The sequence below is a fragment of the Mesoplodon densirostris genome, chromosome X, assembly GCF_025265405.1.
Source record: "Mesoplodon densirostris isolate mMesDen1 chromosome X, mMesDen1 primary haplotype, whole genome shotgun sequence".
NCBI lineage: Eukaryota > Metazoa > Chordata > Mammalia > Artiodactyla > Ziphiidae > Mesoplodon > Mesoplodon densirostris.
Genome location: NC_082681.1, coordinates 124,020,174 through 124,035,889, shown reverse-complemented (window position 1 = coordinate 124,035,889; position 15,716 = coordinate 124,020,174). Strand labels below are relative to the sequence as shown.

The window sequence follows — 15,716 nt, the reverse complement described above, 5'->3', positions numbered from 1 at the left end:
GGAACTTAAAAGCCATTCTTTTTTTTTTTTTGATATTTATTTTTTCTTATTTTTTGGCTGCACTGCACAGCATGTGGGTAGAAGCCCTTCTTTTTTTTTTTTTTTTTTTTTTTGCGGTACGTGGGCCTCTCACTGTTGTGGCCTCTCCCGTTGCGGAGCACAGGCTCTGGACGCGCAGGCTCAGCGGCCATGTCTCACGGGCCCAGTCGCTCCGCGGCATGTGGGATCTTCCCGGACCGGGGCACGAACCCGTGTCCCTTGCATCGGCAGGCGGACTCTCAACCACTGCGCCACCAGGGAAGCCCTAGCAGCCCTTCTTGATTCCCCCCTTTCCCTCATTCACAATATAATCCATCAAAATCCACTGCCCATTCCCTCTATGTCTCTGCCTCTGCTGGACCAGGCCACCTGCAGCCACACCTGAGCACCACGATGATTTTGTCATTGGTTTCTTGGCCTTCTCTCTTCTCTACTCCAGTCTCTTTTCCCACACCGCGGTAAGAGTGATCTTTTCAAAATAGCCACCAGATCATTTTATCCAGCTTCTTGAAACCCTCCCAGTGGTTGCTTGTTGTACATAGTGCTATGTTCGGAGTCCCTACACTGATCTCTAAGGCCCTGCATAACCTAGTCTCTGCCTACTTCTCCGTCCTCATCTCAAACCTCTTCTTCTTGCTTGCAGTCTGTCCCCCAGCCTCACTGGCCTTCTAGCCATTTCTGGGCCACCTCTTTTCCTGTTGTAGGAAAGACTATATGTTATGTCGACGTGTTGGGTTGCTAGCGGTCTGTTTTCCCCTCTCTCCTTCCCATGCTGGCTCCTCCTCCTTATTCTTCAGGATTCCGAGGCTGTCCCCACCATCCTATCTAAAGTATGTCCCGTCAGATTAATTCATCAACAAAGGAACCAGCATGTAGTAAAGCTGGTTTAAGAAAGTCAGAAGTATTTATAGTCATGGAAAGAAAGAATGCTGGAATAAGATTGCTAAATTACATATAAAATTGATTAATGCCCTACAGCACAATAAAACTGTAACTGGATTATTATACTGTTTTCTAAGATAAAATTCATTTGCATTGCTGTCAGACAAGAAGTATTTGTTAGCTAACAGTTTTCTGCAAGTTAATATCTACCCTTTCAGTATTGTAAAATGCCTAATCAAGAGTAAATAGTAACTTAAAAAGCACACATCCCTAGGGAATGAGGTACTCCTTGGATGGGCCCTAATGCTAGATAATGTGGCAGGCCCCTCCCTACTTTATTCTCTCTCACTGCCTGCTCCTTCATAGGACTTTTATCAGAGTTTGTAGATACTCCTTTACAGGTTTGACAAGTTTTTTGTCTGTCTTCCTCAGCAGTCTGCAAGTCCAAGGGGAAGGGAGGGGCATCTGGTAATCCCTGCACCGAGGGGCCTTGTGGGTACTCAGAGCATGTTTGTTGAATGAATGAATGAATGACTGAATGATTGAATGAATGAAGACATAAATGCCTATGCATGGGGAGCGAGTCTTAATCAGCTGCCACTCTTTAAACTCAAACATTTGGAATTCAGGTTCACCTGGAACTCCTGAGGGATGCCTACAGAAGTCATCTTTCTCAGGCTTTGATTCCCACCCTCGTCTGCACTTGAGAATCATCTAGGTAACTTTAAATGCAAAATAAAAAATACAAGTACCTGGGGCCACCTGCAGAAATTATCATTAAATTAGTCTCAGGGGTGTGGCCTGAGCGTGGGGGGGGGTTTTCAGAGCTCCCCAGGTGATTCTTCTGTGGAGCCAGGGTTCAGAGTGACTTCTAAAGACAGCTGGGTGGAGTATTTTCAGGAGCTTTGCTTAAGCTCTGAGTACAGATTTGGTCACATCAGGGCCTGAACTGGGGGTAGGCAAGAGGCGCCCAGGGTGTATAACTAACTGTAGGGGATGCTCGCTCCCCGGGCCCTGCAAGTGCTGACACTGCCTTTCCAGGGCCCTGAGAGGGCTGGCCCCAGGCTTCTCTCTGGCCTCACCCTAGTGGGAGCTGGGGCAACACGTTTGGTGAAAGCTGACTTAGAAGGGCGGACGGCGGGTGTGAAGTTCGGGGCCAGCAGAGAATTCCTGCAGAGGAAACCACGTGCGAACATTTGCCCTGGGAGCTCCTGTACCTTCCTCCTTTCCGAAGACAGGCCAAGAGTGGGTGTGAGGACCGAGGGAAGGTGTAGCAGGGTCAAGAGTAGGGTTTTGAAGCTTTTTGGTGCCATGGGCCCCTTTGGCAGTGTGAAGCTTGTGGACCCCTTCTTGGGATAATGTTTTTTTTTTTTTTTTAATTTTTATTGGAGTATAGTTGCTTTACAATGTTGTGTTAGTTCTGCTGTACAGCAAAGTGAATCAGGTATATGTATACATATATCCCCTCATTTTTGGATTTCCTTCCCATTTAGGTCACCACAGAGCAGTGAGTAGAGTTCCCTGTGCTATACAGCAGGTTCTCATTAGTTCTCTATTTTATACATAGTACTGTATCTATGTCAATCCCAATCCACCAATTCGTACCCCCCCCACTTCCCCCCGCCTTGGTAGCCATACGTTTTTTTCTCTACATCTGTGTCTCTGTTTTGGAGTAATATTTTAAATGTGTACAACGATGTGGGATTATAAAGGAAACCAATTAAAACTGACCCTTGAACAACTGGAGGGTTAATACATGTGTAATTTATAGTCGGCCCTCCATATCCGCTGTTCCTCCACATCCATGGACCCAGCCAACCGCAGACCGTGTAGTTCTGTAGTATTTACTCTTGAAAAATATCTGCGTATAAGTGGACTCACAGTGTTCAAAGCTACGTTGTTCAAGGGTCAACTGTATTTTGAAATTAAAACTGAGATATTTAAAAAAGTTGTTATATAGCAATATACATGCTTCTTTATTAATGTATTAAATAAAAGATCTGTGATCCAAATAACTAGCATACTTTCAGAACAGTGATGAACATAAACAGTACTTCAGGATGTCCACAGCAACTGTAATGTGATATAAAAATACCTGATTTCGGTGGGTGACAAAGTTGCAAGCACTGCTAACGATATTACAGCAGTTAATTGCTTACATTCATAATTGAAAGAAATGCTAACTTATGGTTAGGGTAGGGAGAATAAAGATGTAATTTACTTTCTTATCCAACATGACAGACCCCTTGATTTTTTTCCACAGCCCCTTTAAAGGGGAGTCTCTGAACCCCAGTAGTGCAATAATGTGATTCATGTGGCTTCTAGGGCTGTGTTCCTCATTCCTGACCTGGTGGTAGTCTGGCACAGTCTATAGGGAAAGGAGAAAGAATTAGGACAAAGGAGTGAGTTATTTATAAAAGGAAATGTGTTCAATTTTAAGATGGTTTTTTTGGTTTCCTTTTGTTAAATGCTCTTTTATGAAATTGATAATGGATAATTGTAACTTACCATCACCCCTCCAAAAAAATTATAAGATCAGCCTTCCCACACCAGCCTTCACCTGCTCATCTAGCTATCTAGCTTCCCCTTTCCAACTTAGCAACAAGTTTTTCCAAATTAACAGGTGGATAGTGCAGGTAGGCGATTATAAGGCTTTGATCAACCCAGGTTTGGGTTAGTAAGACCAACCTGATGTTTTTCCAAAGTAACTTAAGGAAAATGTGTGGGTTCGGCTTCACTTTGGAATTACTGAACATCGTTGTCATTCATTTTTGTTAACCTATAAGTAACTGGTATAAATGAATAGGCGACGAAAAGTAGTGGGAAGAGAAGGGAGCCCCAGGAGGCCAGGAGTGTTGTTAAGGCTGTAGCTCTGCCGCCATTTTGCTGCATGAGTAAGACAAGACCCACCCTCCCCTTCTTGGGCTCAGTTCCTCACCTGTAAGATGTGGATAATTCCAGTAGATTTTCTCTCGACCATTTCCCCCTCTGAAACGCCACAGTTTCAGCCTGAATGTTCAAACCTGCAATACAAAGACTATTTTCATTTTCAGGATGACAGTGTAGCCTAGTGGCTAAGAGTGTAGGCCCTAGCAGTAGACTACCTGATTTTGAATCCCTGCTCCATCACTCTTTATTTGTGTACCCTCAGGCAAGTTTCTTAATCTCTTTGAGCTTCAATGGCTCCCGTGGAGAAAGGGGTGTACCACTAGTAGCTGTCTCATATGGTAGTCACTAGCCACGTGCGGCTGGCTACTGAGCGTTAAAAATGTGTGTAGTGCGAGTGAGGAACTGAATTTTTAATTAAATTAATAATTAATTTAAATTATTTAAAATGTAAATGAAAAACTCAAGTAATGTAAAATATTTTTCCATTAAATGCAACTGTATTGTTTTAGTAAGACTACATTTTACTTGAACCACTGTATTGTGTAACACAGGGGTCAACAAACTTTCCCTGTAAAGGGCTAGGTAGTGGATATTTTAGGCTTTGTGAGCCATGTGGCCTTTGTTGCAAATATCCAACTCTGCCCCAGAACTGTGAAAGCAGAAGTGGACAATACGTAAACAAAAGAGTGTGGCTGTGTTCCAGTGAAACTATTTATGGACATTGAAATTTGTATTTCATAATTTTCACGTCCTGAAATATTTTTCTTTTGATGTTTTCCAAACATTCAAAAATGTAAAACCCATTCTTTTTTTTAATGGTAATACTATTTTTTAAAACTGAAGTATACCTTGATGTACAATATTATGTAAGTTACAGGTATACGGCATAGTGATTCACAATTTTTCAAGGTTATATTCCATTTATAGTTATTATAAAGCATTGGCTATATTCCCTCTGTTGTACAATACATCCTTATAGCTTACTTTGTGCATAATAATAGGCAGCAGGTTGAATGTGGTCCATAGGTATATCCCCAAGATAAATGAATTCATGTCTGTCAAAAACCATCTATAAGAATGTTCACAGCAGCTATATTCCTAATGGCTCCAAACTGGAAACAACCCAAATGTTCATCACAGGAGACTGGATTTAAAAAATCTCAATATATTCATAAAAAATGGATTATTCCATAGCAATGAAAAAGAATGGATTATTCCATAGCAATGAAAAAGAATGAATTATGTCTTTGGATGATTATGTGGTGCATTGGATGATTATCACAGACAAAGTGTTGGTCAGAGAAGGTGGTCACAAAGATTAATATTGTATGATACCATTTTGTGAAGTTCTATAATGGCAAAGGTAATCTGTGGATTTAGAAATTAGAATAGGTTGCTAAGTGGGACAAGGCGAGGGGATTAACTAGAAAGGGATATGAAGGCAAATTCTATATGATGGAAATGTATCTTAATTTGGGTGTTTGCTATGAGCTTATATATACATTTGTTAAAAGTCTTCAGGTGGTACACTTAAGCTTTATATAAATCATCCCTCCATACAAAATACTTACGTAATTTAAGAAGAAATCAGTTAGTTGTTAACATTTAACATTATAGTATTTCTTAGTCAAATCCAGATTTCTGGCCATAATGGTCCATATTCCTTCATAGCAACCATCAGCCAAACTGTGCTGTTCCAGTAGGGTAGCCAGTAGCCACACTACTGTGGCGCCTGAGTGCCTGAAATGTGGTGTATCTGAATTGAGGTCTGTGGTACAGGTAAGTACACATGGGGGTTTGAAGCATTAGTCTGAAAAAAGAATGTAAACTATTATATTAATTTTTATCTTGATCACATGCTGTAATCTATAACATTGGGTTAAAATATACTAAATTAATTTCACCTGTATCTTTTGTGCTTTTTTCAACTTCAAAAATTTTATTGTGACAAAATATATAGAACATAAAATTTACCATCTTCACCATTTTTAAGTGTACAGTTCAGTAATGTTTAGTATATTCACGTTGTTGTGCGACCAATCTCCCCACCTTGCAAAATGGAAACTCCGCCCCCCCTTAAACAACTCCTCACTCCCCTTCACCCCGGGCCCCTGGCACCCACCATTCTACTTTCTGTTTCTATGAGTTTGACGATTGATCCCTCAAGTAAGTGAAACGATGCAGTATTTGTATTTTTGTCACTGGCTTCTTTACTTAACATTTTTTTTGGTAATGTAGCTACTACACAATTTACAATAATATATGTGGCTGACATTATATTTCCAGTGGACAGCGTGGGAGGACACTGCACAGCCGCTGCCACTTTGTAATTTGCCATTTGTTACTGCATTTATGCTGCTTATGTTTCTTTTAATGGGTTGAGGAGATTGAAGTATTTCTTATATTCATGGCTGCATCAAACATGGGAAAACAAAGGATTTTTTCCCTTAGAGGGTCACTTGTATAAAAAAGGAGAGGCATAGTTTTCTTTGTGGAAGGGAAAAATAGTCATTTCTATTTAATATACAAAGCATTTCTGTGTTCAAAGAATACAACATAAGATGCCATTATGAAACAAATGATTGCTGTGCTCATTGTGTCCTTGGCCCCTATCAGTATTTCATTTGAACTCTTGATGTGTTTCCTGGTATTAATTCAGTTTGGGAGAAAAGATTCTAAACAACTACTACAAATAAATCTTCTCCTGTGATTACTTGACATAAATCACTGGATAGCAGGTACTTTACTGTTTAATTTTCTAATAAAGTTGCACTATTAAATTTGGTGTACACATGACTAGGAAACAACATTTAGGCTGAACATCGACAAACTAGAGTTTTACTTTTCACTTTTTAAAAGCTTGCAGCATTAAAAAAAAAAGAGCTTGCAGCAGCTTAAGAAAAATAGCACCTTCATTAAACTTTTCAATGATAGGGATATCATTATATATGGTTACAATTCTGTTAAGTGAGAATTGTTTAAAACCTTGTAAACAAAGAAAGTACGAGAGAAATTCAGCTGTATTTTGTCTTTTGCTATCTGGGGGGAGGGAGGTTCTTTCCCAGGTGAACAGTTCTGGAGAAATGCCATAGCCAGGGAAGGAGAATGTGTGACGTGACGGTGTCCTAAAGGACAGCTGGGGGCTCCAGTGTCATAGTTGATATTCATCAGCTGGGTTTGTGTTCCATTGTTCCCAGAGTTATCTGTTGAACACCAGTGAAACGCTGGTCAGGGAGCTTACAAATGCCAAGCACTTACTTCTTTTCTCCCTCAAATAGGGCTTGGAAGTAGCATCATCCTCTCATGGGCAGATTAGAGTGCAAGTTATTTTATGTGATCTCATTCCATGTTTTTTAGATCCTTTTTGCAGACTGAGCTGAAACAAATACCTTTCTGAGAAGAGAACCATAGGATTAGCTGATATTTGATTTACTAAGAATCTAGACTTTCTTTTTTCTTGCCTTTTTTCTTTTGAAGTCCATTCCTGCCTTGAGTGTTGGAGAGCTGCCATGGTTAGGGAAGAGTAAAATATTAAAAATGGTGACCATCCTGTCTTTAGAGGAAAGTCTTGTTTTAATTTTCCAGATTGGTTATTCTATTTATGTCTCTTGGGCCCTTGACTGATTGATCACGCAGGGGTTTGTCATATTGCCTACTTCTTTAAATCAAATGTGGACATAGCAACTAAAAATAAACATGATGTGGATATTAGAGAACCAGGGGCCTTCTTTGCCTGGGGAGCTGGGATACTGCTTGCTGTTGCTAAGAGGTTTTCTGGCTTTAGCACAGCTTCAATCATTGGAAGTGCAGCTGTGTTTTTGGAAGAGGGAGCTAAGGGAAGGCAGAGGCACACTGATGAGTATTACCCTGAACAATGGATCCAGATGCAAATCATTATGCCTAATCCAGAATATTATACCCATTTTTGGCATTCTTGTGCTGTGATGTATGTGTTGTATGTGATTTGCTGTGCTGAGAACTCAAAGTGTGCCAAAGTATCATTTCTGTTTTCAGAATAGTTTTGTTAGAAATTTGAAAGCTAAGTAAATATACCAGACAGTTGGGTTTCAGCTCTTTGTGGCATAGAGTGTAGCTAATGGTTTTGACAGTAGAATCTGACTGAACGTTGGACTGATTGCTCTAACTTTATACCATTTTCCTTATTCCATTATGAAAAGACAACTGGAGATTGAGTGTGAAAATTCTTTAAGCAGTGACATAAGGTGAGAAAGTGTTGTATGCAGTAAGTTTGTCCTGGGAATGAGGGGCCTTTCTGTAGGTCAGCAGCCCTGGCTGGTGAAGAGCCAGCTCTGCCACAGATGAGCTGTGTCTCCTTAGCTCCTTCTGGTCTGTTTCCACATCTATAAAAGGAGGCTAATGATCATCTTACTGTAGTGAGTTGTGAGGATTAAATGAGTTAATATCTGCAGGTCTTAATACAGTGTCTGGCATATAGTAAGCACTATATACGTTCTGCCTGCTACTGTTTGTCACTTGATACTGATTTCTACGATGTCACATCCTTTATCTTGGTGCAGAACTGAAGGCTGAAGTGGGAGATCTGTCCAAAACCTGAATTTGTTCTGCGATGATTCAACAGCATTTAAAAATGTTGAGCCAGGATACCGTGTTAAACTGTAGCATTTTTCTATTATGACATTATTATAGGAGTCCTCATTGTGTTGAAATCAAATTTAATCTATATTTAGTGTTCTGGAATTTTTCCTCAAAAGTGACTCATCTTTTGGCCATTGAGTTCCCTTTTTTGCAGTTTTCAAATAAAGTCTCACTTGAGCTTCTCTGATTCTGCTCCTAAAGAACTGCCGCTGCCTCGCTTTATGATGTCAAAAACTGATGCTGAGATCCGGTTTGGGAACATGGCTGAGCTCCATGGAACTAAAGTTCAGATTCCATATTTAATCACAGAAAAAAATACCTTCAAAAGAATGGATGATGAGGATAAACAGGTAAATAGTCTGATCAGACATGTCTGTTTGCTTTTGACCATGAATCCTCTCACAGAGCAGTGCCTCTTAGCTGCTGTCAAGCTTCCAGTGAACTGCACCATCTGGGTTACAATTATAGACTTGGAAGTGAGCCAGTAAAGTTTCCTTGTAGCAAGAAGAGGCTGATGCATAGAAATTACCATGAGCCACCTATGGGCCGTTCAGAGCTTACTTTAATGTAGAATAGTGTGTCAAGTAAGGCTACTGATTTAACACACTTATTTGATGTCTCTAATCACCATTTCCAAATGGGTTCTTCGAAATGTAACTTCTAGGAGTTTTTAATAAGTCCTTTCTTCCAAAAAAACCCGGAGAAAAGGTTTCTCTGGTTAAATATGTTTGGAGAATGCTGCTTCATGGCCTATTCTTGGGGGAAAGGCTAAATACTCAGTCTTAGACGTTCACAGTGCACATTAGCACAGTAAAGGCCCTGAGAAGTCCTGCAATAAAGAGACCTGGAGGGGGCTTCCCTGGTGGCGCAGTGGTTGAGAGTCCGCCTGCCGATGCAGGGGACACGGGTTCGTGCCCCGGTTGGGGAAGATCCCACATGCCGCGGAGCGGCTGGGCCCGTGAGCCATGGCCGCTGAGCCTGCGCGTCCGGAGCCTGTGCTCCGCAACGGGAGAGGCCACAGCAGTGAGAGGCCCACGTACCACAAAAAAAAAAAAAAAAAAAAAAAGAGACCTGGAGATCGCCATGTATTAACTTCTTTCACCAGGGAATCCCTTCTTGGGGAGCATGTTTAGAGTGCCATGCTGGGAAATGCTGCCATTACATGTGTAGCCGGAACAAGAATAGGGTGGACGGACTTTTAAAATTAGACCACTATTTGCAATAGTCAGATAGTGACTGGTAGAGACCAAAGTGTAAATTCCAGATGAGTGAGCTTATCAAGAAGAGGTAAAATAGACTTACACATTAGTGAACCCTCAGGGCATCAAGGTACATCCCATACTTCCAATGAAGATAAGATACTGAATTATGCATAAAAGTCAAATTATATTCAATTATAGTATCTTCTATAAGGAAGAAAAATCTGTTATGTTTAGGAAGACCAATCAAAATTTTTTCAAATGCAAGACAATTAAAGGATTAAGTCGGAAAACTAATGTATATGGCTCACCCTGATAATGCTGGATATTTGAGGTATCGTTGCAGAAGTTTCATATTTAAGTTAGGTGTAGCATGTTCTGTTGCTTTCATAATTCTCATGTTTTAAACTAGTTCTTCAGGGATTGATTGATTGATTGATTTTATTTTATTTTTTTAGGGATTTAGATATAAAGGTGTACAGGCGCATACCTTGGAGGTAGTGCGGGTTCGGTTCCAGACCGCCACAATAAAGCGAGTCACACGACTTTTTGGTTTCCCAGTACATACAGAAGTTACATTTACACTATACTGTAGTCTACTAAGTGTGCAAGAGCATTAGGGCTAAAAAAAAACCCCAACGTATATACCTTAACTAAAATACTTTATTGCTAAAAACTGCTGTCATCTTAGCAAGTAGTAGTAGCATCAAAGATCACTGATCACAGATTACCTTAAAAATACAACAGTAATGAAAAAGTTTGAAATATTGTAAGAATTACCAAAATGTGACACAGAGACGTGAAGTGAGCAAATGCTATTGGAAAAATGGTGCCAATAGACTTGCTCGATGCAGCGTTGCCACAAACCTTCAATTCGTTAAAAAAAAAAAAGTAATACCTGTGAAGTGCAATAAAATGAGGTATGGCTGTATCAGAATCTTCAGCCAATACCCTTTGGCATGTTTTCCCACCAGCATTTGGAGAGGAATGAGGGTCCACTATCCCAGGATGGTTGGATGCCCTGGGAACTTTCCAGGCCCATCCCCTGGCTGCGCGATTGAGGACACATCCTTTCACTTCAGGCTGGGCTTATGCTAGGCCCACCCAGTCTGTGGGTGTGCGCTTACAATTCAAAGCAAATATTCTTTTCTTTTACTTGAAAAAGAGTACTTGATTAGTATCTCAGATTGCATTATTATTATTTTTTGTGACTAAGAGCACCTATATAGTTTCTATATTGATGAAAAGTACTGTTTCCTTATTACTTGGGTGTTCCAAAGTTACCAGTCTATTGGTAGCATTAAAAGAAAAAAAAAAAAAGGAGGAAACCCAGTAGCCAAGTAAGAAGGTTGCTTGTCTTGCCTGGGGTCCTACGTAAAGTTCACATTCGAGTTGAGATTTGAATTGTAGTTTATTAAAGCTCCATCCTAGTGTTTAGGAATAGGCTAGTTGGAGTGGTTTACCCATAATGAATTGTTTTGCAATTTCTCAGTATAAAAAAAAGCTGGCATTTTACTTTGGCTAGCCAGCTCCCAGAATATTTAGCATTAACCATTTAAAATATTAAAAAAAATATCCACATTGTTGGAAGACTTGATAAGTGTAAATCCAGGAAATAGAAGCCTTTATTAATTAATGAAAATTGAATCTATTCACGAAGAGATCAAAATTGGGGAGTATGAATGTTATTTCATGTGATCAGTGTCTTTCGTTTCCCCAAGGAAAATATTATTGGAGTAACTGGAAGTGTTTCAGGCTTGTTTTAGTAATTTAGGTAACTGAGCTCCGGCGAGACTGTTCTCTGGGAGACTTTTGAATCCTCAGACACTGCTTTTTAACCAAGCTGCGTTTCTGAGAAAACATCTCCTCCATTTATTAAAGCAGCCTGCTTACTGGCAGTAGAGTTGAGTTATACTTCATAACTGCAGCTCAGAGCGCCAGGCTCCTTGAGTGATCGTCTCTGAACTCTGCTCTGGTTCTTTGAAGCAGGAAACGCAGTCTCCCACGATGTCACCTCTCGCCTCCCCTCCTTCTTCCCCGCCTCATTACCAGAGGGTGCCCTTGAGCCATGGCTACAGCAAACTGCGGAAAAGCACGGAGCAGATGCATCCAGGTAAGAGGCCAGCTGTCCCAGGCAGTGTTTTAGAGGCTCCTTCATCTATCGGGCAGCAACGCCACCAGCTGCTCAGTCTCCTGACTTAATTACCCTGGCTTTGGAGACAGGGCTCAATTTAATTTTATACTCTCAAGCAAGGTTCAAAAAAATATATAAAATGAAATCTGTGTTAGTAATGCCTTGTTTTCTGTCCTGCAAACTAGTTCATCTTTAGACTTGTAGATAATGATTCAATCCTTCATATACAAATTTTATTACACAGGAACATAGCACATGAAGGATTTGTATTATTTTGGAATTGTTATTCCTTTCTGCAAACCTACCAAACATATTTATATGATAACTGCTCTTATGAAACTACTTAAAAAATAGAACTCTGCAGAAGAGTTGATTCGACCTTTAAAGACTGAGCACATAAATGAAAATATTTAGCTCTTGTGTTTGGGAATAAGAATAAGGGAAATGCCAGGGGAGGCATTGTGCTCAGGTGTGTGAAGTGCCCAGTTGTGGGGTTGCCTGCTTGCTCACATTTGCACTGTGCTGGCCATGTTAGTGATAGAATATGTTACTTGCTTCTGAGAATGACTTGCAGAGTTGACTCCCTAGGCTGCAATGCTTAAAGCTCCATAAATTCACTGCAGCATCTTGTCCTTGTGGGGCTCAGGTTCCTAGTTTAAGATATGAGCAACTAAAGGTATTCTAGAATTGGATATACACAACTCCCCCCCTCCCCGCCTTTTTAAAAAATTCTGTGAGCTGTAACTGAAAGTGACCCAGTTTCTGTAGGTTTTTGCTGCATTGAAAATAGTGGTGACTTCTAGAGGGACACAGATTAAAAAAAAAACTGTGCTAGGCTGGACTAAAGAGAGACTATAATCTTGCCTAGAGAAGCAGGTGTAGCATGATGGAAAAATCTTTTGATTGGAATCAGAAGGTGAGGGTTTATGTGACTAGCTATGTGACCTTGGGCAAGCCACTTACTGCTCTGAACCGTGATTTTCCTCTCCTCTTTTAAAATGGAGTAATAGTATCCTATAGGGGTGTTGTGAGGATAAGCGAGAGCATGAGTATAAAATCTGATTGGAAATTGAATCCTATGCAAATGCAAGATAACGTTGTTGGGGGATAGGAAAGAAAAATCACTCCCCTGGAGCCTGAGTGTCCCATTGGTGTCTGAAACAAAACAGGGTTGCGAATTCTTCATTTTCCTTATAGTCTCTCCTGCCGAATTTCCCTATTTTTAGAAGTGGGTTTTTTTTCTTAATTTCATCTGGGTTTGGAAATTGGAGTCCTATGCCTAGCATGGTGCCTAGTTTTTGGATTTTAATTCACAGGTGAGTCGTATTTTGTTCTACCGAGTCACCAGGTTCTACTCTTTTTTCTGATATTCCTTAAAAAAACCTGTCTGTACCAGCTCTCTCTGCTTCATGCTCCATTTTCTCCTCATTCCATTCAAATTGGGCTTTCATTCCCCCAGTGGCAAGGAAATGACCTGCTTCTCTCCTTCGCTCTTTTAGCGGTGTTTGTCAAGGTTGTCCATGCTTTCATTCTTTCTTAGCCTTTTTTTAAAAAAAAGTGAGGTAAAATTTACATATGATAAAATGCACACATTTAAAATCTTCAATTTGAGGGACTTCCCTGGCGGTCCGGTGGTTAAGACTTCGCCTTCCAGTGCAGGGGTGTGGGTTTGATCCCTGGTCAGGGAGCTAAGATCCCATATGCCTTGGGGCCAAAACCAAAACCAAACAAAACAAAAAACCAAAAAAACCCCATCCCAAAACATAAAACAGAGGCAATATTGTAACAAATTCAATGAAGACTTCAAAAATGGTCCACATCAGGACTTCCCTGGTGGCGCAGTGGTTAAGAATCTGCCTGCCAATCCAGGGGACATGGGTTCGAGCCCTGGTCCGGGAAGATCCCACATGCTGCAGAGCAACTAAGCCCAGGCGCCACAACTACTGAGCCTGTGGGCCACAGCTACTGAAACCCGTGTGCCTAGAGCCCATGCTCCACAACAAGAGAAGCCACCGCAATGAGAAGCCTGCGCACTGCAACGAAGAGTAGCCCCCGCTCGCCGCAACTAGAGAAAGCCCACGCATAGCAGGAAAAACCCAACACAGCCAAAAATTTTTTTAGAAAAAGGTCCATATCAAAAAAAGTCTTTAAAATAAAATAAAATCTTCAATTTTAGTTTTAACAAATGGATATACTCATGTATCCACCACTTTGATCATGAATAAAATATTTCCCTACCATATGATCCAGCAATTCCACCCCTGAGTATATATCTGAAGAAAATGAAAGCGCAAATTTGAAAAAATACGTGGACCCCAGTGTTCATAGCAGCATTATTTACAATAGCCAAGGTATGGAAGCAACCTAAGTGTCCATCAACAGATGAATGAAGAAAGAAGATACACGTACATACATACACACAATAGAATATTACTCAGCCATAGAAAAGAATGAAATTCTGTCATTTGTAGCAACGTGGATGGACCTAAAAAGGGAATTACGCTTAGTGAAATAAGTCAGACAGAGAAAGACAAATACTATATGTCATCACTTATATGTGGTATCTAAAAAATAAAATCGATGAATAAATATAACAAAACAGAAACCTGGGCTTCCCTGGTGGCGCAGTGGTTGAGAGTCCGCCTGCTGATGCAGGGGACATGGGTTCGTGCCCCGGTCCAGGAAGATCCCACGTGCCACGGAGTAGCTAGGCCTGTGAGCCATGGCTGCTGAGCCTGCACGTCTGGAGCCTGTGCTCCGCAATGGGAGAGGCCACAACAGTGAGAGGCCACAACAGTGAGAGGCCTGCGTACAGCAAAAACAAAACAAAACAAAACAGAAACCTACTCACAGATATAGAGAACAAACTAGTGGTTGCAGGGTGGGGGAGTAGGGGACTAAGAGGTACAAACTACTATGTAGGAAATACATAAGCTACAAGGATATATTGTACAGCACAGGGAAATACAGCTATTATTTTATAATAACTTTAAATGGAATATAATCTATAAAAATATTGAATCACTATGCTGAAATTAATACTGTAAATCAACTATACTTCAATAAAAAAGTAGTCTGCCTGACATTAAAACCAACATTTCCATCACCTCAGAGATGCCCCTTTCCAGTCACTCCCTCCCCGCCCGTGCCCCCCCAATGCAAGCATAGTTCTGATTTTTATCATCGTAGACTAGTTTTGCTTTTTCTAGAACCTCATATAATGGAATCATATTGAATGACCGTACTCTTGGGTATCTTTCCCTCAGCATAGTGGTTAAGATTCTCCATGGTGTAGTGTCTCAATAGTTTGTTCCTTTTTATTACCCAGTATTGTCCCATTGTATGAATGTATCATGGTGTGACGATCCATTCTTCTGTTGATGGACATTTAGGTTATTTCCAGGGTTTGGCTGTTATGAATAAGGATGCTATGAACATTCGTGTGTGTCTTTTTGTGACACTGTTGTCATTTTCCTGGCATCAAGAAGTGGAATTACTGCACCTTAGTGTAGGTGTATAAGAAACTGCCAAAGGGTTTCACCAAGTGGCTGCACACTCCCACTGGCAACATATGAGAGTTCAGTGATTCTTGCCAGCAGTTGGTACTCTAGTTTCTTTCTTCAGTGTTTTTAATCTTAGCTATTCTATTACATGTGAAGTGACATCTCCTTGTGACATCTCTTTTCTTCTTGAAATATTGTTTTCTAAGTTTCTGTTGCCCCTTCTTACATCATAATCCTTAAACTTGGATTTATGCATTTTCAGAAAGCAGCTTTGCTGCTAGGACAATTTTCTAGGAATACATTTTTCTGGGGTTGTTCTCTGTCCAAGACTCTGCCATGATTCCTGGCTGATGGGGCATATGTGTATGTTTTAAATCAGACTGAGCATCTTTGGACCGGTCTGTGATTCATAGCCTCTCTTCTGCCTCTCTTCTGGGCTCCTGCTAGCCTCCT

At 40.7% G+C, this 15,716-nt stretch overlaps 1 protein-coding gene across 4 annotated transcripts in view; it reads left to right on the top strand.

The window, feature by feature from the left end:
- REPS2 (RALBP1 associated Eps domain containing 2) overlaps positions 1 to 15,716 on the top strand; it is a 235,483-nt gene that overhangs the window by 72,219 nt on the left and 147,548 nt on the right. For 3 of the 4 annotated variants that reach the window (XM_060087429.1, XM_060087426.1, XM_060087430.1), the window contains exons 3-4: positions 8,629 to 8,777; positions 11,613 to 11,739. In XM_060087429.1, the coding sequence (XP_059943412.1) occupies positions 8,629 to 8,777; positions 11,613 to 11,739 (276 nt within the window). The remainder of the gene's footprint in view (positions 1 to 8,628; positions 8,778 to 11,612; positions 11,740 to 15,716) is intronic. The other variant, XM_060087427.1, reaches the window with a different exon arrangement.